This window comes from Zootoca vivipara, chromosome 5 (assembly GCF_963506605.1).
Source record: "Zootoca vivipara chromosome 5, rZooViv1.1, whole genome shotgun sequence".
Lineage (NCBI taxonomy): Eukaryota > Metazoa > Chordata > Lepidosauria > Squamata > Lacertidae > Zootoca > Zootoca vivipara.
Genome location: NC_083280.1, coordinates 15,101,902 through 15,125,299, shown reverse-complemented (window position 1 = coordinate 15,125,299; position 23,398 = coordinate 15,101,902). Strand labels below are relative to the sequence as shown.

General features: G+C 45.4%; 1 protein-coding gene across 4 annotated transcripts in view; it reads right to left on the bottom strand.

The window, feature by feature from the left end:
* The window catches only part of TNIK (TRAF2 and NCK interacting kinase), a 283,956-nt gene extending 261,503 nt beyond the window's left edge, over window positions 1-22,453 (bottom strand). For all 4 annotated transcript variants that reach the window (XM_035132807.2, XM_035132804.2, XM_035132806.2 and 1 more), the window contains exon 1: window positions 21,442-22,453. In XM_035132807.2, coding sequence (XP_034988698.2) covers window positions 21,442-21,498 — 57 coding nt within the window. In that variant the 5' untranslated portion in view covers window positions 21,499-22,453. The remainder of the gene's footprint in view (window positions 1-21,441) is intronic.
* Between the last annotated feature and the right edge of the window lie 945 nt (window positions 22,454-23,398).

Genomic DNA, 23,398 nt, shown 5'->3' with positions numbered 1-23,398 from the left:
TCAGAGCACCTGACGCCACACAAATAAATTTCTGCTGGCTGCTGGTTTTCTGTCCTTTCAGAATTAGTGGCTTTGAATATCCTGACCAATCAGGGATCGTGGGGTCAACATGATGACATCACAGAACAAGAAAGCAACTCCAAAGGGGGGGGAAACACACACAAATGTATCTTAAATCACAGACACGGCTGCCAAACACCAAAAGGAGAGAAAAGATAATGTCAGAAAATAGCAAAAATACAACAACATGCAGAAGCTGTGTACAGGATTAGTTCTTGAATATATAAATACAATTCACACCATGTTATTTTTAGCACCACACATTCAGAATAATAAAGTTTAGTTGCAGACATATGGTTTGTTATTTGGATGTGAACGCTCATGAGAAGAAGCTCCTATAGCAAACAAGTGTACCAGCTAGTTATTGAAGAAAATAATTCAACAATTTAATATATTTATAACTGAATATACTGTTGTAACCCAGCAAACTCCAAAAGTGTGCAAATCTCTAAAAAGAAGCTCACAGCCACTTTGCTCTGCTCGGGTCTATTTTGTCCCCACACTGCAAAGACCTAAGCAATGGCTGCTGACGGGAGAGCTTGACCACAGGCCCAAGTTCGGACTTGTGACAATACTCTGAGTATGCACAGCATTGGATACAGACCTTGGATTAGAAAAATTCATGGAGAAAAATTTATGGAGGGGGATTAGAAAAATTCATGGAGGAGAAGCCTACCTCCATAGTCAGAAGAAGTAATGCTTCTGAAAACTAGCTGTTGTAAAATGCAGGGAGGGAGAGTGCTTCTTGTGCTGAGGCCCTGTCTATGGGTTTCCCACAAGTATTTGGCTAGTCGCTGGGAGAACAGGATTCTGCACTAGTTGGGTCATCGGCTCTTCTCAAGTTCTTAAACCTGAGATGGGCAGGGGAAACAAGAAGAGCAATTATATCCCCCCCCCAATGAATGTGCCAGGTTTTCTTACGTCATGGAATTACATTCGAAAATATTAGGGCAGTCAAATGCACCATTCAGCACCTTTGATAAATAAAACGGCTACTCGGGGAAAGGGGAGACAAAATAATGAGATAAATGGACTACTGGCTGACAGCTAGGACACTGGTTGATTAACTGGTGGTATGGTGATATAGAGTCAAATACAGTGGTACCTCTACTTACGAATAACTCTACTTACGAATGTTTCTATTTACGAATGGAGCTCCGTCCACCATCTTGGATGCGGTTTAGATAGGATTTTTTTCTACTTACGAATTTTTAGATAGGGATGCTTCGACTTACAATTTTTTTCTCCCAATGCATTCCTATGGGATTCGACTTACAAATTTTTTCTACTTACAAATGTGCGTTCGGAACGCGTTAAATTCGTAAGTAGAGGTACCACTGTATCTGATAGCACCAAGAACACATTTATCTTTGCAACAACCTGCTTTCTGTTTTTACTGAATCTACCATTTGATCTAACAACACAAATAGCAGTGTTTCTTTGGCAATAATTGGGTGGTAAAATGCCCAGCCATGTCTTGGGTGACTTCAGCACAACAGTTTTCATGCTCCTATATAGGCTGGTGTCCTCTTTCCCAAGGCGTTTCCAGAAGAATGTGTCAGCCGCACACACAAACATGTGCACGCACACACACACACACACACACACACACACACACACACACAGTTATTTGGTGCCAGACAGCAACAGATTCTACTGCCCCTGAAGCCTTCAGAAATGGCATGCGGCTTAGATCAAACCGATATGAGTCACAGCCAGAGATACAGATTGCTTACCCAATACTGTACTGTACTTCCCACACTCAGTGACTGCAACTGATCCAGGTTCTCATGGTCAACACAGATCACAATGAGTGAGTGCTGTGGAGCACTTCAATTCTGAAAATGTTATGAACTGAGGCTGGATGGTAGTACTCTGTTTTGTATGGAAGGTTTAAATTGCAGCTCTCAAGAATCATGCACCTGGTTCCAGGAGGTAACTGTCGAAATGTAGGCACGCCAAAAGGTACAGACATAAAGCAGAGTTCTTCGCATGCTACAGGAGCCAAAGTGAGCCTTTAAGACAGAACGGCAGGGTGTTTTGCAACCACAGCATTTCCTACTTGCACAATCACGAAGACGGCACGAGGCGTGCGCTGCCATTACCAGGAAGCACAATGCAACTGGGGCTTTCCTGGCGGCCACAAATTGCACAGCAGATGCCGTCAAAGGCATTTCGTGCACACTTTATTGGTGCTTCTGTTGCTTCATTTAGAGTCCACACTGCACCCACACTGCAGCAGCAGCTCTTCCCAAAATGCTTACAAGGTGCTACATCAGGAGTGCAAAGAGCCCCCTTTTAAAAAAAATTACAAGTCAAGAGACAGAAAGATCTGTCTTATCTGTGAATGTCGAACAGGAAACATTGTCTTCCCAGGCTCCAGCTTGGTCCCAAGCCCCAGGCATCCCATTTGGGTCTCCCTGACTCAGCCTGGCCATAAAAATTTCCAGGTTAAACCTAGGCAACAGCAAGATTCTGGCCTCATCAACATCATGACTTCCCAGTTTCCCTCTAGGTTCCTCTGCTTGTGAGTCTGCCCGTCTTTCTGTCTGCTTGTTTCCTTCCCTTGCATCTATCCCAGCCTCCTTCAGGCAGATAGCTTGGCTCAGTCCTGGTCAGCAACTGACAAGATAAGCATGCACACAATCTGCTGCTCTCTATATCTTACTGGAGTACTGCTCTCATAATCCCTAGCTGGCTGGGACTGGTGCAAGTTGTAGTCCAACATTGCAGGGAAATAGATGACCCCTGAGGTCCCTTCCAACTACAGTTCTGTGATTCTACGATCTGGAAGGCAACAGGTTCCATAATAGGTTCTAGGTTAGTCTTCTGTGCTGCAGATGTAGGACCTCATTTTCTAGCCTCGGCCCTCCGAGGAAATCATCCCCAGGGCTCCAGCTTGGGAGAAGTCACTTTGCACATTTTAAAATAGTGCAAAATGTCCGCCTCAACCCTGCCAGGGCTCATACTTTCTGCCTTGCTACCTATGGCTTAGCACTGGCCCTGACAAACAGCTGGTTTCCTGTGGTCAAATGTGCACGGTGGGACCATAGCAGGAGGTGCCTAGTTCAATTCCTGGAACCTGCAGTCAAAAGATCAGGCAACAGGTAATGAGAAAGACACTCCGCTGACGACCCTGGAGAGCTGTTGACCAAGCAGAGTGCACAATATTGGGCTAAATGCATAAATACTCTGAACCTTTGGCTTCCTGTCCATGCCAAGGTGCTGACCAGCAAAGATCTAACATTTATTATTTGCAACTAGCCTGTTTCCTAGTTACAACCTCTAGCAGAGATCTCCAAATAAGCCACACATCCAAAGTTGACCAGAACGCATGTAATACCAGCAGAACATCTCCTTTGTTCCATATAGCAAAAAGAAAACACCTTTGTTGACGGAATAGGCTGTTACCTAAAAGTGAATGAAATCTTTTGTGAATGCAAAGTGTTGGCTATTGTCACATCAGAGGAAAAAGCGGAATGCAGGGCTGGGCAGGTAAGGGAGGGTTGAGAACAGAAGCAAGAACAGAAAGTAACTAGGGCATGAGGACAGCAGAGAAGGGAAATGGAACAGAACAGGCAAAGATTAAGACAAGTGATAGGTCATGTGAAAAAATAAGGAGGGAGACAGAAAAAAAGGGAGCCGAGGGAAATTTCCTTGCTTTATCTGCTGGAATTGTGCAATGATGTCCTAGCTGACTGCACAAGAGAAGCATGCACGAGCGAGACAGGGTATTTTAGCCAGGCCCTATTCCCACCCTATTAATATGGGATGTGGCTTTATGGTTATTTCAAGGAAGAGAAGGATGTTGCTTCATTAAGGCTGTTCCAGGAGAGGGATTTCCCCATCTCTCACAACCTTGGGGTCAAAATAGCCAGGAGAGATATTTACTAAGCACAGCTTATCAATGCCAGAGCAAAGAGTACTTTGGAAGATCAGTGTCTCATGAGGCTGGGTTTTCTTTGGGGGTGGAGGAAAGAGAAACTGAGATAAAGATTGGCAGCTGAAATGAAGGCCAACAGATTATAGCCAACATTGCTAACTCCCTGATCACTTGCTTTTGGAAGCAAGCTTCGTAGACCAGGATGTAAGCCAGCAGTCGAACACCCCATCTCTGTATGGAGAGATGTAATGGTTAGAGAGTCAAGATGAGGTACGGCAACTTCTTTGAATGCAGAAGGTCTCTTGTTCAGTCCCCAGCATGCCCAGTTTCCTTGGGTTTCCCTAGACCAGGCATCCCCAAACTGCGGCCCTCCAGCATAGCTGCCAAGTTATCCCTTTTTTTAAGGGATTTTCCCTTATGCTGAATAGGCTTCCTAGCGAGAAAAGGGAAAACTTGGCAGCTATGCTCCAGATGTTTTGGCCTACAATGTTTTGGCCAACATGATCCCTTTTACAGCATATTGCTCCTGGAGAAGACAACTTGTATGAATGCACTGGGCAAATAAATACTACTATAAACTTCTGAGCCCGAATCTGAAGACTGGCCTCTTGTTTCGAGTTTTTCTCCCCCACAAAACCTCCAACACCTTAAGAAAAAAAAGCAAACCAGTGGAGTCTTTTGCACATGCAGTCCATTTGTTTCCACACTTAGTCACTCCAACCACTGGAACACATTTTCCTCCCCTAAAGAAAGAAACGAATATCCTTCCTAAATATTTCTTTATTTTATTGATAGAAGGATTTCTAGACAGCTCTCTAACAAAACCTGAGGGTGGTATAGAGCCACATGTTTTGCCAAAGCTTTAAAAGAAGTGCACAACAATATTTAAAATGACTGGCTGCTCAAGGGGGATTTTAAACAACTGCCTGGGCCTATTTGCATTCGGAAGTCTTTAAGAGACCTCTGAAAGTCAAAAGTGAGGGTGGTTATCAAACCTCTGCCACTGCATGGGAATGGCAATACCAAATGCCCGACTTCTGGTTTACATTTTTTTTAATACTCTGTTTTCTTTCTTCTTGTTATGTTTGCAGCTCTCTCTTTTTTCCTTAATAAAATCAATAATATAGTATTTTTTTTTAATAAAAGAAAGTCTGGTATCTGACAGAGGCCAGCCTAACCTTAGGTGCTACCCTGAGAAGCAGCCTGCCCTTGTATCTTGTTAACAAGGCACTCCAAGAAATGGGAAACGAGAGGCAACTGTTAGGAAAAAGGATCACAGCTACAAACACACAATGCTAATGATGGAAGCCACCTTAGAGAAGACAAATAATTCACAAGGGTTGGAAAATGAAACTCAGAGCAGGGAACAGCCCAACTGGTTTGGTGCACCATTGACTGTGGGAAACCGGGGGAGCAGAATATGAGCACAAGAACACTCTCCTCTTCCACCCTTTTCCGGCTTACCAGACCGCTGGGACTGCTGAAGCAGACTTTTCAGGTCCCCCAAACCTCTGCAGCCGCGACGACTTGCTGCTGGATTCAGGAAAGAGGTCCCCCTGCCCGGGCAGCCTTAGTTCCTTATCACCCTTCCAACAAGACTGCAGAGATCCATCTCCAAAAACAGCTCTACTTTCTGAAAAGAGGCCCTTTCCACCCTGTTGAAGTCCTTTCCAAGGCGCTCACCCCACCCTTAGAACATCCAAAAGGCTACAGGCCCCCCAAAAGGCCCAAAACTAAAGGCCAAGGGAAAAAATGGGTGCCAAGAGGAAGGAAGGGGAGATCTACGGAGCCAGGACAGAGCGAAAACCTGACAAGAGTAGAGGAAGGGAAGCCAGGAATAAACAGACAAAGAACAACAATATCTACTTCCAATATGGCACCTCTTCTCTTTTGCCGCACTTAGAGCAGCTGGCAATACAACCTACAGTGGAGCTGGCAGGAAATAGGACTGGAGGGGATTGTCTCAGCCGCCCAGGTGTTATCTCTTAAAGAAATAAGGCTGGTTTCCCCATGACATGACGATCCCGCCCCCCCAAAGAAACACAAGGTACAATCTCCCAGGGGTCCTTGGTCTGAGCATGCCACCCTTAGCTCCACTGTGCCACAGCGCAACTGTATTTAGGAAGGACAATGCTCATATCAAACAACGAATGTTGTTTGACTAAAAGGGACTGCTTGTTTTCTGAATTGCTGGGGTGTTTTCAACCCTATGCACCTCAAATTCTATGCACCCCTGCATGCACAGCCCCCAGAAATCTGTCCACTGCAGAAACTTGGCCATTAGAGAAAACGAAATGAAAGAATGGTATTAAATGTGCCACACACACACGCACACACACAAACGCACACCCCGCTACAAAGACAGGAGGAGAGGTGCCATCAGTGTGGAGCTTCACTGGTACCACCGTGAAAAAGGCCCTCTCAAACCGCAACCAGACTTCTAATGAACATTGGGTCACAAAGCCTCAATGGATAATCTCTGTGAGTGGATAATACCAAGTGAGGAAAACACAGGGTGTGTGGTAATAATGTCTGCAGATTATGTTAAGGGCACAACAAGCAGGACTGGATGAGCAACTGGCATTCGTGCAGGTAAAATACAGTGGTATCTCATCCCATGGTACAAGCAAGGGTAGGCAATGCGGTGCCCTCTAGACATTGAATCCTGACAAGACAGAAGTACTGTTTTGGGGGAACAGGGGGCGGGTGGGTGTGGGGGACTCCCTGGTCCTGAATGGGGTCACTGTGCCCCTGAAGGACCAGGTGCGCAGCCTGGGAGTCATTTTGGACTCACAGCTGTCCATGGAGCCACAGGTTAATTCTGTGTCCAGGGCGGCTGTCTATCAGCTCCATCTGGTACGCAGGCTGAGACCAGGGTGGATAAAAATCAATGATTTTTTAAAAAAATCAAAAAAATCGGATTTTTTTTATTTAAATCGGATTTTTTTGATTTAAATCGATTTTTTTGATTTAAATTGGATTTTTTTTAATAAAATGCTTTTTGAGGAAAACATATTACCATCCAAAGGTTATTCCATCATGAAATAAAGATTAGTTTTTTAATTATGTAGTATAAGGTTGTGTATGTTTAATTTTTGGGGTAAATAAATTCCATTAATCCATTCACAATGTCATACTCTTCCAGAGGTTTTTGTAAGATTATTGGGCAGTTTCTCTGCCTACAAGATATTATCACAGGTGCTTGGTTTACTTTTGCAGTTCTCAAAACTGAATTTGACTCAACAGAGATCACATGCCTCTTCTTCACAGCAAAAATTTTATAACATGAACAGAGTTGAGAAAAAGACCTTAATCCTATTGTTCTACAAACCTATGAATACAGAAGCAACCCCTTCAGTGCTAAGTTTCAAGAAGTTCAGTGAATAGAATAGAAACAATATTTTTCTGATTGTTTGGAGTGGACAGTATTTAAGTTTTTCATGTGTAGGCTGGGCTGACAGTCTAAGTTTCTTAATATATATATATATTGTTTTTGTTTAGCCAAATTAGTTAACAAACATGGATGTTTGTTTAAGCAAATAACATTTGCTGAAATGTTATTGTTTCAGTTGAATAAATCTATTTAAATTGTTACTATTAAGGTAATGATTATTTTTCTCCTTCCTAAGTACAACAGTAAAGTTGTCCAAATATGAATGATTAACCTATTAAACTGGGGATAAAAAAACTAATATGAAAAGTTGTTATTCTAAAAATCTTCATCTACTTGCATATTAAAGTTATACCAGCAAGAATTAGTCTTTATGATTTAAATCAACTATGATTTAAATCAAGCCTTACTGACTAGTGATTTAAATCGTGATTTAAATCGTGATTTAAATCAGTTTGATTTAAATCAAATCCACCCTGGCTGAGACCCTACCTGCCCGCAGACTGTCTAGCCAGAGTGGTGCATGCTCTAGTTATCTCCCGCTTAGACTACTGCAATGCGCTCTACGTGGGGCTACCTTTGAAGGTGACCCGGAAACTGCAATTAATCCAGAATGCGGCAGCTAGACTGGTGACTGGGAGCGGCCGCCGAGACCACCTAACACCGGTCCTAAGAGACCTACATTGGCTCCCAGTACGTTTCCGAACACAATTCAAAGTGTTGGTGCTGACCTTTAAAGCCCTAAACGGCCTCGGTCCGGTATACCTGAAGGAGCGTCTCCACCCCCATTGGTCAGCCCGGCCACTGAGATCCAGCACCGAGGACCTTCTGGCGGTTCCCTCACTGCGAGAAGCAAAGCTACAGGGAACCAGGCAGAGGGCCTTTTTGGTAGTGGCGCCCGCCCTGTGGAACGCCCTCCCATCGGAGGTCAAGGAGATAAACAACTACCTGACATTTAAAAAACACCTAAAGGCGGCCCTGTTTAGGGAAGTTTTTAATCTGTGCTATTTTAATGTATTTTGGTATTTGTTGGAAGCCGCCCAGAGTGGTGGGGGAAACCCAGCCAGATGGGCGGGGTATAAATAATAATAATTGTGGACTACAACTCCCATCATCTGTGACCACTGGCCATGCTTGCTGGAACAGGTGGGAGCTGCGGTTCAAAAATATCTGGAGGGCACCCTGCTGAAAACTAAGGATCTGTTTTGAGGTGGTGATGAAAAGAAGTCATAAAAGTTTCCTTCTTCTTTTTACAGTTTAGGGCCAGTTTTCCACCTTCACAGCTTCCTTTTCGTCCTTGCCAACCGCTCCCGTCTTTTTACAGCACTACCGGCACCCATAAAAGCTCACAAAATATTAGTTCCGACTTTATGGCTGCGAATTCTGCCCATTATGACAAGAGAAAAGAGCACTGGATTCAATGCGCCCGGCATGGGAGATTTGCTTTTGTCCATTATCTCCTTGTCAGTCAGCAAAGCAGTGTGTCCTGAGCTGCATTTGTATTGAGTTAAGCAGCAGGTAAACCTGGTTCAGGGGACAACAGACCGAGCAAAGAGAGGGAGAGGGTAGCAATTATCAGCCACCAAGCATCCCTTCGGAGAACTCACTTGGTTCCTGGAATCCCATCTGCCCATTATGGCCTGCTTTGAACATACCAATGCAGAACGTGGTAGTAGAGGCAGGAGAGATGCGGGAAGGAGAGCCTTGGGACTGGCTAATCGTTATTAATTACTGAAAGAGTTGCCCTGGAGAAAATGGCAATGCAGCCAGAAGCACTAAGAGCAGGGAGGAAGGGGTGGTTGTGCTGCCATTTCAAACATGCTGCTCGAAAATAAATAAATGAAACAAACATTATGAGGCGCCTCTCTGCTCAAAGCGCCCCCCCCCAAATCCCCAAGCTGGGTAAAAGGTAAAACTCACAATCAACCATTTGGACAACAATGCAGAATAGTAGCGAGGAAAATAATAATAATGGGTGGATGCTAAGGCGATAATCGAATCCAGCCAAAAGCTGATTAAATAGTACGGTAGTGACAGCCCCGTTAAATGCCTGCAGTTTGGGGGACAGGTGAACCTCTGGGAGGGGGGATTCTAAACTGGGGGGCTACTATAGAAATGACGTGTCCTGGTTTACTACCAACCGCACCTCATAAAGCAGGCTTCCTCAACCTCGGCCCTCCAGATGTTTTTGGCCTACAACTCCCATGATCCCTAGCTAGCAGGACCAGTGGTCAGGGATGCTGGGAACTGAAGTCTCAAAACATCTGGAGGGCCAAGGTTGAGGAAGCCTGTCATAAAGCTACACGTGGGCCCAAACCACAGAGCAGTGGTGGAGAAGCTCAGCCTCAAGGTCTGAATATAGCCCCCAGGCCTCTCTAAACGGCCCTTGGAATTCTCCTCAGGCCACAATCCTCACTGAACCTGCTTCAGGCCTTCCGTGAGGGGTTTTGCCTGGCTGGAATGTGTCCTTGAACTCCAATAGTTGCTTGTCTGGGTGCAGGGTAGTGTGCGTTTAGGAACTAGCCTGCTGTGCAAAGACAGAACTGACATGAATTCCTCCACCCGCTTTTGCATCTGGCACTACCCTCCACAGACAGGTGGCCATAAGGGGGTTGGAAGACACAGTACCTCCAATTATTAAAAAAATAAAAAAAAATCCTTCCAGTAGCACCTTAGAGACCAACTAAGTTTGTCATAGGTATGAGCTTTTGTATGCATGCACACTTCTTCAGATACTGAAGAATATCTGAAGAAGTGTGCATGCACACGAAAGCTCATACCTATGACAAACTTAGTTGGTTACTGAAGAATATCTGAAGAAGTGTGCATGCACACGAAAGCTCACACCTATGACAAACTTGGTTGGTCTCTAAGGTGCTACTGGAAGGATTTTTTTATTTTGTTTTGACTGTGTCAGACCAACACGGCTACCTAGCTGTATCCAATTATTAAAATATGGCAATTAATAACTGCTCGGTACATCACTTTTCTCCTAGACAGTATCTTAAAAAGCAGGGACATCACCTTGCCGACAAAGGTCCGTATAGTTAAAGCTATGGTTTTCCCAGTAGTGATGTATGGAAGTGAGAGCTGGACCACAAAGAAGGCTGATCGCCGAAGAATTGGTGCTTTTGAATTATGGTGCTGGAGGAGACTCTTGAGAGTCCCATGGACTGCAAGAAGACCAAACCTATCCATTCTGAAGGAAATCAGCCCTGAGTGCTCACTGGAAGGACAGATCCTGAAGCTGAGGCTCCAATACTTTGGCCACCTCATGAGAAGAGAAGACTCCCTGGAAAAGACCATGATGCTGGGAAAGATGGAGGGCACAAGGAGAAGGGGACGACAGAGGATGAGATGGTTGGACAGTGTTCTCGAAGCTACGAACATGAGTTTGACCAAACTGCGGGAGGCAGTGGAAGACAGGAGTGCCTGGCGTGCTCTGGTCCATGGGGTCACGAAGAGTCGGACACGACTAAATGACTAAACAACAACAACAACATCATCACTTTTCTGCAAGGTGCCCAATGACAATTTCCCTACCCAGCACCAAATAGAAACATAGGAAGCATCCTTATCAATATAGACCATTTGTCCATCAAGCTCAGTGGTGTTGACAATGGCAGCAACAATGGAGTTTCAGAGAGGAGACTCCTGGAGGCCTACCTGGAGATGCCAGGAGGACCTTCTGCATTAAAAACAGGTGGTCTCCTAGACTGGAGATTGCTTTGGAACCCTACATAAACTATTCTGAAAAAAGGGAGAGAGGAAGAAGCAGGGCAACAAATTCATGAGAACAAACCCCTTCCTGCTGTTTTCATGTGCTGAGAACACCACCACGCTAAGTTGGAGTGGTGCGCACTTGTGCTCTGAACATGGAGTTTGCACACTGCTTTGCAATGGCAAGGGAGCAGCAGTCTAAGACCCAAATCATGGGCTGCTTACAATACTGATAGCAAATAATCAGGCTGGTAGGGCAGTGTTTGGTCTGCACTGCTAATAAGAGCGATTTGCCACATCACATGAAAAAAAAAATTCTAAAAATATCTATATTTGACTCACCCGACGCATTGGCAGAAGAATGAAGAGGGTTTTTTTTTTTTTAGGTACGGTATATGATATTCTTCCAGCTGCTGTAGCTATGGCCACCTCATGTATTTATTTATTTTATTTTAACTGCCCAACTCTCCAAATTGCTATTAGTAACGCAGAAACTACAGGTTTAGCAAAACAAGCTTGAATGTGGCACAGTGTGAGTAATACAGGAAAGTAATGCTCAGGTTCTGGATTGGAGGAAAATGGACTCAGAAAAAATAGGATTTAAATGGCAACGGCTTTCGGAACATTTTTAATTAAATAGAGCCAAAGCACAAAGGATGAACAGAATTATGATTCGCGCTCTTCGTCAAATGGCTTTCGCCTAGAGTTGCTGCCACAGACAGACCCCCGTGAAGAGGAGCCTCCTTCCATGGCTGCCCCAACCCAACCTCTTCCGCAACCCCAGACGCTGAGCTTTCATTTTTTTAAAAAGGTCTCTAGTCCTCCCAGAGAACTTTGGAACTCCCTGCCTAGGGAAGCTAGATGGGCTCCCTCCCTGCTGGCAGATGGGAACTGACTGTGTTTTGAGGAAAGGGCTAGCGCTGTGGTATTTTTATTGTTGCTATTATCTGTATTTCTAATAGATCTTTTCAATACATAAATTGTACAATAATTGTACATTTGAATATATACTTGCCATTATTCTGACTATGTTTCTGCTTTCAGAGCTAGTTATTACTTACATTATTACAAAAAACAGTAATAATTGAATGCAGTGACAATAATTTATGATAATAAAGAGTGGACACATAGTCCTACAGATACAGACGGCCCTTTGAGAGTGACCAAACTGCTGATGCGGCCCCCGATGAATTTGAGTTTGACACCCCTGGTCTACACATTTCTCCCTATAAACCCGGGGTGGGTGGTGGGAGAAGAAGGGGCAAGAACTCTCAGCAAGCAAAAAAGAAAAGTCACTAAAACCACATTGCTACTACTGTGAGCTGCTTTGAGTTCAACACTGCCATTGTTGGGAAAGCAGCATATAAATATTAAATCAATTCAAATGTACAAAATACAAAGCTGTCTTGTACACAGAGTCTGGCTACTGGTCCATTTAGTTTTGTAGTGACTGGCACCTCCAGAATTCCAGGCAGAGGAGTTTCCCCCAATGATTGTTTAACCCAAGATGGCGGAGACTAACCCTTTCGTATGCAAATGTTGTGTTCTAAAATTTGCACAATGTTGCGACATTTGATCACAGGGTTTTTCCCTTCCTGGTGGCATTAGGTAGATTCATATTTATTAAATTACTACCCTTCCTCCAAAGAAGCCCAGAGCATCAAAACAAAACAATTTCTTTTTAATTTAAAAAGCCATCTCACGCCCTTGCAGATAATTATTTCAAGCTTTCCAGGTAGAGTATCTTTCAGACATCAAAAACATGGGTAAACAACTTGCACTGCCCTTCAGCAGTAGCTGAATGTTCTTTTTAAATTCCTCCGGAACATTAATAGTGAGAGAGGCAAAAGCACCTCAACTGGGAGGGTGTTCCACAAACAGGGAGCCACCACTAAGAAGGCCCTATCACGGGTCAACAGAAACACAGAGTCGGCACTACCAACAGGACTTCCCATGCCAATAGTAAGCAGAGAAAAGGGACAGGTTAGTTCTGAATAGTGTAGAAAATGACCAACAGTGCCTAAGTACACAATCACGGGGGGGGGGGGGATACCCACATTAGGCTTTAATCCCCAAGCCACCTATTCTGAAGTTGAACCCTTTGCCAGCTTTGTCAGCCTTCAGTGGTATAGGCTAACCTTAAGTGGTCTGTAGATCTTCTACATGCATAAACATTTATTTTGTGTTGCTATTTATAAACCATTTAAAAGAAAAAAAAGCACCCAAGTTAGCAGCACAGTGAAAAGACCATTTTTCATGAAAAGCCTCTAATGACCGGGTCAGCATTCTTGCAAACCAAGGTAACAGAACATCAGCAGAAATCAGAACAGGGGCCCTAATTAAAATTACAGGCAGCAACTATTGACAGTCAAGGCCCAGTTGTCGTCCCCCACCCCTCCGGCCTTGGCTGTCCACACTGGTCATGGCCACATTGGCCTGCAAATTGGCACCTCTAAACACAGCCTAGAGGTCGTTCCTTGAAAACTAGGGGCTCTGCGTTAAGGTGTGCACTCATTTAATCTCCCTCAGCATAATAGGGGAACAGACGGCATCTACCCCAGAGTAAATGCTGCAAGAACTTAGCATGCATGCAATGCCTTGGTTAATTCTGCTTCGTCTCCATCCTGGACGCGTTTGCCATTCAAATGGAACTGGTGGAGCACTGGCAGCAGCGACATTCCGCTTTGTTCACAAGCGTCTTATCTTAATTGGAAGGGATTAGCTATAATATAAACAAATGGCCTTTGAAAAATTTACTGTTTTTATAGACGCAGGGCTAGGGGAATACACATTTGCAATGTTGGATGCCATCCACTTTCGGCACATGAGAAACCCACAGCACTGCTCAGCTGCCTGCGGTGTTAATTGCCAAATGGCACCTAAAACCTGGGTTACAGTTGCCACAACCAGTTTTTTTCCCCAGCCAGAACTCACTCACTCCAGCACCTCTCAGATTGGGAAAACACCGTAGATTTCTCAACATTAGCAATCTGCAAAATTGTGAACGGCAACTGAATGGCAGGATAAATCAAGGCATAGTGGTGCAATGGGTTAGTTAGTGAATCTGGCTTTTAAGCAGAAGGTTGGTGGTTTGAACCCACCACCTAGGTGTTGCCTCGGGCAGGATTCCTGCATTGCAGGGGGCTGGACTGTATGACCCACAGGGTCCCTTCCAACGCTACAATTCTACAATTCTGTATCACGAGTCAAGCCAAGCTCACATGGGGACAGGCATAAGGGGCCCCTACCTATGCCTGAGAAATGCTGGCCAGCCATTGAATGAATTTTAGAAATACAGGCATATTCTTCATTTAAACAGGTACATCTCTCGTTTCAGTTTTGTAAAAAAAAACCCAACACCTGAGAAATTTATATAATGATATTCAACAAGATTTATATTTCTTTAATCAACTAAAAGCCCCTTAAGCTTTAATCAACAAAAACCTCTTAAGTAGTTTACATAAAACAATATGAAATATTCATTTTTAAAAAATTACCAATAAAATCATGATGTTGCTCTTTTTTGGTTTTATGTGTGAATGAGAATGAGTCAGTTTTTACATGCATGGACGGTTTTAAAAAGTATTATTTTGGGGGTGGGGTGAGGGGGAGGGAACTGCCTCACAGGGTATGAGACCAAACAGTCTATTCTGACTGGCAGGAGCTCCCAGAAGTCTTTCCCAGCCTCAAAATCCTTATGACTGGGAATACTAGGGCAGATTAAACCCGGCGTCTCAGTCCGGGGAAAGAACGAGATTCTGCACTGTGGGTGTCACGCTCCACTACCATCTCCCATGGTCCCTCTCTCTTGTTATTGTTTTGTCACTGCATTAGGCCCCACCGGAAAAATACAATTCATTTCATTTATTTGTTTATTAAATGTATATACCCCCCCCCTTCATGCGGAGATCGTCAAAGACAGTTTTGCAGCATAAAAACACAAAATGCAAACGCAAAATACGTAGCGTAATAACAAAAGGAAACCCAGCAACCAATGATTCATCTCCCACAAACACACTTAAAAGGCCATAGATTGAACAATCAGCCCAAGGGCTTGGTTACGATAAACGTTTTCGCCTGGTGCCTAAAGATACATAATGAAGACGCCAGGAGAGCCTGTTCCCCCACCACCACCCAAAGAATCCTGGGAAGTGTAGTTTGCTAAGGGTGCCAAGAGTTGGTAGGAGAAGCCTCTTTCTCCTCACCATCAATCCCTTTTCCCAGGGAACTCTGGGAGTTTACTCTCATGGGGCTGCGTACCTGCTTAACCAGCTCTTAAGCGGTAAAACCTGGTGGGAAAATCTCAACCCTCAAATTCCTGTCAGTGTTTCCTGTTGGGCTTTATGACACGAAGCACTCTGTTTGGACTGCATTTTGCATCTTTCTTCAAAATACATTTGAAGATGTATGTCACTTCCCTGTTTCCCCACACCTAATGTGCAGTCATATGGATGGGTCTTGATTTTCTAATAACCCAAGGAAAAAAAATCTGTGTGACTTACAAAACTCCTCCTGGCTACAGGCTTTTGTGCTCAGGCAGCAAATGTGCTATTGATTTCTGATTGCAAGGCTCTGCAAAATGATTGGATTGCTTCACAATAGGCATGCAGCACCTTTTAACAATTATTGTTAAGTGCTAAGTGCATTTAGTTGAGCTGATCCATACACTCTAACAGATTAGAGACCTATTCTTCCCTTACTTTAAAGGGAAATTAATAATAATAAAAGATTTTGCAATGTATAAATACTATGCAGAACCACAGTCAGTAGCCTGTCTCCTTCCAGGAAAAGTGTGACGTTGTTAAGCAAGTGTGAATTGACCATGGTTTCTTTCCCTTGAAATGGGTCATAGGGTTCCATTTATTTCTTTCCTTGCTGTCCTCCATCATTTAAGAAGATTTTGTTCTCCCCACCAAGGGACTGAATGGTCCTGGCTCTACCAGAAGAATTATGAGGGGGGTTCTTGGCCCCATTGGCTCCAGGCACAAAAGACAGGGAGGAAGAACGGCTGCAGCTCAGTGGCAAGGCATCTGCTTTGATCACAGAATGTCCCAGGTTCGATCCCCAACATCTCCAAATGCAGCTGAGAGAGACCCCTGTCTGAAACCCTGTAGAGCCCCCCACAGTCGGGCTAGGCAATGTTGAGCAAGGAGGACCATTGGTCTTACTCAGTATAAGGCAGCTTCCTTCCTATGTTACATACTAATGTCATCAACTTTGGGGATGCTTCCTGAGAGACAATGGAGTGTGCCTCCTGGGGTGAAGTCTAACTTCTGCGTTAGCAGCACTGAAGTGACCTCCCTGGGGAGCAAGCCTGGGCAGTGTGTATGGAGGTCCTGGGCTACCCAGATGACAAGACAGACACACACCCCAGCCTTGCTGATGTGGTCCAAAGGAAAGCAGGTCAATAGGTTTGGCACCAGTTTGGCTGCAGGAATTGCCGGAAGGAGGTGTACAAAATGCCATCCGGCCATCTTTAGGAATCCACTCCGGATTTGTTTAGCCTTTTCTTCTCCTGAAGATGTCCCGCAAAGGTTTAGGATCAGAGATCAATGTGGAGTGACTGAATCGTTGCACTTAAATGTTGCTGTGTGTCAAAGGAACTGTTTGTTTTTCGATTCACTTACTTTTACATTATTTTAGCAATAGTACATAATGAAAAGTTTGCTATGTACACCACTTTGAGCACAAATGTATTTGTGGGAAATGCAGTATACAAATAAACTTGGCTATGACTAATATAGCACATACCTTTTTTTAAAAAAAACACCACACAAATTGAACTATCAGATAAAATTCCCTTATGCAAATATAGCGGTACAGCAGCAAAACATGCAACAGCCGCTGACTTCATTATATCCATGTTCAAAACCTGCAATGTGCCATGCTACGGAGCAGCCACCCCCAATATGGCACCCTCAACCTGTGTTGGCTGACAAACTCCCATCAGCCGTCACGGCCATGCTAACTGGATCTGGTGGTAGCTGTAGTCCAAAACATCTGGTGAGCACCAGGTTGGAGATGGCTGCTCTGGAGGACAAGCTGAAGTTCAATGGGACAGCCCATGTTTTACAAAGGCTTGTTTCTGAAGGCATTCAAGTCAGTAAGCAGTTCGGCAGGACCGGTCATACCGGTCCCGGTTTTATTTGTTTCTAAAATTTGCATTTTCATATAATAAATTAGGGTCGGAGCACTGTGGTTCATATAAATAAGTTCCCAGGTTAAGTCTACAGCACTATCAATTAAAAATATTTTATAAACAGGACTAGGAGATTTACTGGCAGTGAGAGGACATAGGAAGGTGGTTTTTATGCCAGGTTGGGGTATTTGCTCACCTGCAGCTCTCTAGGGTTAAAGAAAAAAGGATCAACATCTGTAACTGGAGATGCCAAGGATTACATTCAAAAAGAACCAGGTTCAAAGTGTGTGCTCCACCACTGGGTCATTTCCTCCAGCAGAGAGAGGAAAAGATGTACCACTGGGCCAACTCTGCCTAAGGTGGCTTAATACGTATATAAATTATGGGCAATTCATCATAACATCCAGAATGTTTTGCACACGCTGAGTAATTAAGAGAAGAAGGAAGGCTGTTTATCTGCTTGCACAAAGGCAAATCAGACACATCACACCTTCAGGTAAACGTAGCAGAGCATCATGTCATTCACTGTGCCAAAGACCAGTCTTATCCTGTTGACCTTCAAGGATTGCACAGTCAGACAGATGCACGTCTTCTTGAAGAGTTATCTGCTTAATGAAGTGCAAATACAGCTTGATGCTAACCCTTTAGTGTCAAAAGCTCTGGACATATTCACAACAAATTGACGCGGGACATGTACAATCCTAATGCCTTAAAATCAGTGGGAGAACTGCCATTGGTTTCACTGATTACACTGAGAGCAGATAATACTGAGATAGGTGTACAGATGGACTGACCAAGTATAAAGAAGTTTCCTGCATTCCTATATGTCTAAAGAATGAGCTTGCTTCCGAGGGATGCTTCAAATATCACTGAAGGAAGGAAATGTCATCCACAAAAGCACAGTATCCAAATCAAGAAGTAATGGTGCCACTCTGTTCTGCTTTGGTCAATTCTTTGGTCAATTCTGGCCACCACCATTTAAGGAGGATATCCATGAACTGGAATGTGTCTGGACTCTGGAGGGGGACAAACATGGCGAGGATTCTGGAGTCCATTAGGAAAGAATGAAAGAGCTGGACGTGTTTAGCCTGAAGAAGAGACGAGTAAGAGGCAATAGGACAGCCACCTTTAAATATGTAAATAACTATTACATAGATGAAGGAGCTAATTGGTTTTTCTGTTGCTCTTGATAGTTGGACCCAAACCAAAAGGCCTTTGGAAGGTGGTGGACTCTCTCCCACTGGAAGTTTTTAATCAGAGGCCGGGGGCCCGCCTCTTAGGGAATGTGCAGTTGTGGGTTTCCCACATGGGGAGGGAATGACCTTTGAGGCCCCTTCTAACACTAACTTTGAGACTTAAACAATAGGGTGGGTGCAGGGTGCAGTGCTCTACAAACATACAAAGCACAAGACCCACATTTTTGCTTAAAGTACCGTATTTTTCCGTGTATAAGACTAGGGGTTTTTTAAAACCAAAAATTAGGTTTAAAATTGGGGGTAACTGGAAAAAACAGGAAGAAAATATATTTTGATATGGCCTACAAAAGTGCAAGGCTGCAGGAACCTCTCATTTATTCCTTTTACAACACTCCATGAAAATAAATGGAAGCACAAGGGAGTTTGGGTAAGTTGGAAAGGGGAACATTTAGCTCTATTGAGATTTGGTTGCATCCCAGATTCCAATGTGGTCCTATGTCATGGAGCCATAAGGGCAACACCAAGGAGCAAGGGAGGAAAATGAACAATGTGTGCTCTTTTTCTCTCACAACACTCATCTCACTCCGTAACCACAATTTACTCTGAATCTACAGCAAATAATGTAACCATCACCCCAGGATTAAAATCAGTTCACACACACAAGCACAAATTTTTATCAGGTGTCGAAGGCCAGGTTCAAGAAGCGTGTCTTCATCACACAACAAAAACTACATAAACGTTCATCACACATTACCAGAGCCAGATTGCACCGAAGAATCCCACCAGTTCTTTCTAGACTGGGGTAACAAATATGGTGCCCTCCAGATGCTATTGACTGTCCACTGACCATGCTATCTTGGGATGGTGACAGTTGTGGTTCCACAACATCTACCAAATTGGCTGCCCCTGGACTAGACCCATTAGCAAGCATCAAACACGCAAAGAGCTAAATAAAGACATGGAGTAATGAATGAACTGTTTAAAAACTCGGTCCATTCACTTAATTGATGGAGAGAGAGAGAGAGAGAGACACAAATCTGAAGCCTTTTTGGCATCACGGGGTCTAATTCCAGATGTGGAGAAGATGCCATGAAGGAAAAGTACCCTTGGCACATGCCAGGAGGTAGCATTTTCATTCCTCCTCCTCCACATATTCCCAGGGATGAAACCAGGCAAAGCCTGCCTCACACCAAGCCCCCCTAACAGGCTTTTTGCCAGCGAAAACGAACACCAAACCGGAGGGCCAGAACTGATCCAATGAATCAAGATCAGAAATCCAGAGCGAACAGGAAGTCCTCCTCTCGACTCCTCTATCACTCACACACAAAAATGTTGCAGGCTAAGAAGAATCCAGATAAAATATGTATTTATTTAAAGGCAGAGTAAGGACAAATAGCACATCTGTCTGGTTGTAGAACAAGCACACTATCTGCATGCACAAGGTCCCAGGTTCAGTTTCTGGGGTCTCCAGGCACCCCAGGCAAAGACCCCTGCCCGAAACCCTTTTGTCCATCAGCGTAGGGTGCGTACTGTACACAGCAGGCAAGCAGGCAATACTGAGCTGGATGATCAAATGGTCTGACTTCACATAAGGCCTTCTGAAGTTCTTGGGGGAGGGGAGGATAGGAGATGAATGCTATACAGTACCTAGCATATAAGTGCAACAGAGGATCACACACCAATGGCTCCCCCCCCATTCCATTTATAGAATAAGCCAAGAAGCCATTGCTCATGCAGTGACCTCTCTCTCCAATGGGTGAAAGCTTGTGTCCACGTGCATCTATGATATATCCAGAGAGAGGGAGGGAGGGAGGGAGAGGGAGGGAATGAATGCATGCAAGCTGATTCCTCTTGGGCAGAAAATGCATTTAATCAATTCTCCCCACCCCATAATAACGTGATGCATGTAGCCTGTCATGAGGCTACAACAGCCAGGAGGTGCACTTGCTTCTCTCCAGAGGACTGGAAGAGATCACTAAAAGGTTCATGTGATTCCATTTCACATCATCATCAAAATGGACACTAGGAACAGTCTTTTAACATTCACACCAGAGGAGCAGCCGCTAATCCAGTTTGTTCTACCATCGCTGCATGCACATAGCAATATGGTTACGTGCAGCGTATTAGGAAAGCAAAAAAACCCCGCCGCTAATTTTCCTTAATAGACATGCACAAAACGACATGTTCTATCCCCTCATATCAGCTCTTCTTTCTGTTGTGCAGAGAGAGAGAGAGAGAGAGAGAGAGAGAGAGAGAGAGAGAGAGAGAGAGAGAGAGAGAGAGAGATGTGCTCTTTTGTTGTATGCAAACAAGCTTAACATTAAGGGTCAGGAAAGTGGCGCTGGACCTTGCAACAGCCAAGGCATCATTTCAAGAGAAACAGAGAATGTTGCAGCGCGGCGAGCTACGGTCTCTCAACAAATTTACGCCTGGAAAGAGCCTTCACGTGTGAGCCTCCGCCCCAAATACAGGGGGCTGTATAGGTTCTACAGGGGGAGAAGTGAAAGGGAGGAATAAAATCGATTTGCAAGTATTGAATTGGCAGAATTCGAATTTGCAAAAGGTGACAAGCGCTGGAGAACGACACCTTGCCATTTTAAACACCCTTCCATTGCCTCCACCCGAGAAAGGGAGAGACATGGATTGGGGATGGAAGGAGGAAATGCACCATTAAAACAGATAACAAGAGGCTTGCTGGAAACAGCTGTGCGCGGCTCATTCCTCTTTCTCCAGAAACCCCAGCCCAGCGCCTCATGCATAAGCGCCCCCATCTCCTCTGAGCAGGGAGACGCGCCTATGTCAGTACGCATTCCGGAAAGGGAGAAAAAATGACAATCGGTAACCCATACCCGCTGCTTATCATTAATAACAACCTCCACCAGCAAAGTTATCGCGTGCTCAAATAGTAAAAGGAAGAGAAGAGGGGGAGGCGATGAGGCAAGGTGGAAGCAGTGAAAAGGGGGAGCACAGAGGGAGGGAGCGAAAAGGGGAAAGGTTGATCGGGTGGCCTTCTGTCCCCTACATTTCCCCTGCCTTCCCGGTTCCTCCTTACCCTTAAGGCTGATAGATCTATCTCGTCCAGGCTCCGAGCTGGAGAATCACTCGCCATGTTTAGGGGGATTTCTCAGCCGTTTGCAAATGGACAGAGCCAAATTGTTTTGAAAAAAGCACAAGGCGGTTTGGTAGGCGGAGGCGGCTGCAACCTTGCAAAGTCGTCCGTCTCGGGCTCGGAGCGGAGGGGTTAAAAGAGAGCGAGCGAGAGCGCGTCTCCTCCACCTTGTCTCTATTGCACTTCTCTCTCTTCGTGCGCTTGTGTCAATGGAGGGGAGGCAAGCCCCGCCGTCCTCCTCTTCTTCTTCCTCCTCCTCTCCAACACCTAATGCGCTCCCCGCACCAACAGCACGGAAAGCGAGCGAGCTTCTCTTCTCCTGGAGAGCTGCTTGCAGCCGGCCCGGCGCGCGGTGCCGCTTTCTCCCGCACGGAGCCCGGCAGCTCCTCCTGCCTTGGCTGAGCTCGCGATCTCGGGACGGTGGCGGCGGCGGCGGCGGCGGCAGCAGCAGTAACAGCAGCGCCGGCTAAAGGGCACGGCAAGGCGGCCGGGGCACGGGCGCCTGGGCGCAAGGCATGCTTTCTCTGTGTCGCCGTCGACTCCCCGGATGGCTGCTGCGCTCGCTTGCAGCGTCCTGACGAGGTACCTCAACCCCGAGGGAAACGTGAGACCCGCGCACGCCGCTGCTGCTGCTTCCTCCTCTTCTCGCGGCGGCCTTCCTGGGAGGAGGGAGAACAGCAGCTCCAGGGGCGGCGCCTGCGCTCCGCTGCGCGCCCAGGACTAGAAGCAGCAGCCAAGCGGCGGCGCGAGCAGCTTTGGCGCGCCGCTAATGCGCGCCTTGCTTTCCCTTTAATTTCAAAGAAGAACGGCCGGCCGTGGGAGGAGGAGGAGAGAAGATGTGGCAAATAAATAAGCGCCGCTCAGCCCCTCTTTGCTCTGTTTACTGGCGGCGGCTGCTGCACGATGTCGCTCCAGCAGTTGTACCACTGGCCGGGCACTGGGAACAACCTGCTACTCCTGTTATTTTGAAAAAGCCAGTGCAACAGGCTCCAAAAACCCGGGTTACTTCCATATATCACGCCTTCCCCGCAAGGAGGAGCGATGCCTATATTTTGGTGGGGAATTGCAACAGCTCGGATCATGCTCCTCCAAACCGTCAAAATTCCAAGGCGCGGTGCCAAGGAAGAGAGTTCCGTTTGCCCGAGATTGAATCGGGGAAACGGTGTCCCTGATTGGCCTTCTCAGGTGCAAAGTCCGGCGAGGTCCGTTACTCCGAAGTTGGCATTTACTCCCAAGTAAACCCGCACAGGTTTGCTAGTCGAATCCTAATCATGTCCAGGGAGAAGTAAGTCCTGTTGAATTCAGTGGGGTTGCTCCAAGATAAGTGGGGTTCGCGGATTGCAGCAAGCCCCATTGAATTCAGTAGGATTTCTGGTTAGGGCTGAGCTACTTCCGAGAAAACCTGCGTAAACTTCAGGCTTGGAAGACAGCTCCGCCGAACCTCTTTAGAACTTACTTTCGAGTAAACGCATTGTATCGGGCTGTTCAGTGCACTAGAGATTTGTGCATCATTAGCAATTTTATTTTCTCCCTACAGTTCTGAGCCTGAATAGGAAGCATCGGTCCTAAATTTAGAGCAGCGAGGGGATGGTGGTCCTTTGTGGTTCCAAATTAACCGCTGTGAGCGGGAGGAGGGAGCAAGTAACAGTTTTATTAATCGAAACCATATAGGGTTTTTTCCCCCGAATTTATCAAACTGCTACAAACCGACCTTTCCCAATTTGAGTAGTGATCGGACCACGCCTGTGCTCCAACTGTTTCGTTAATATATTATTTTATAACTTTCGTTGGAGAGATGCTTAACCGTATGAATTCAAACCAACCCCCCAGGAAGGAAGCTGTCTCAAAGGGGATGCTAAAGTCCCAGCCTCCGTATAATTGCAGCTGGAGAAAGACAGAA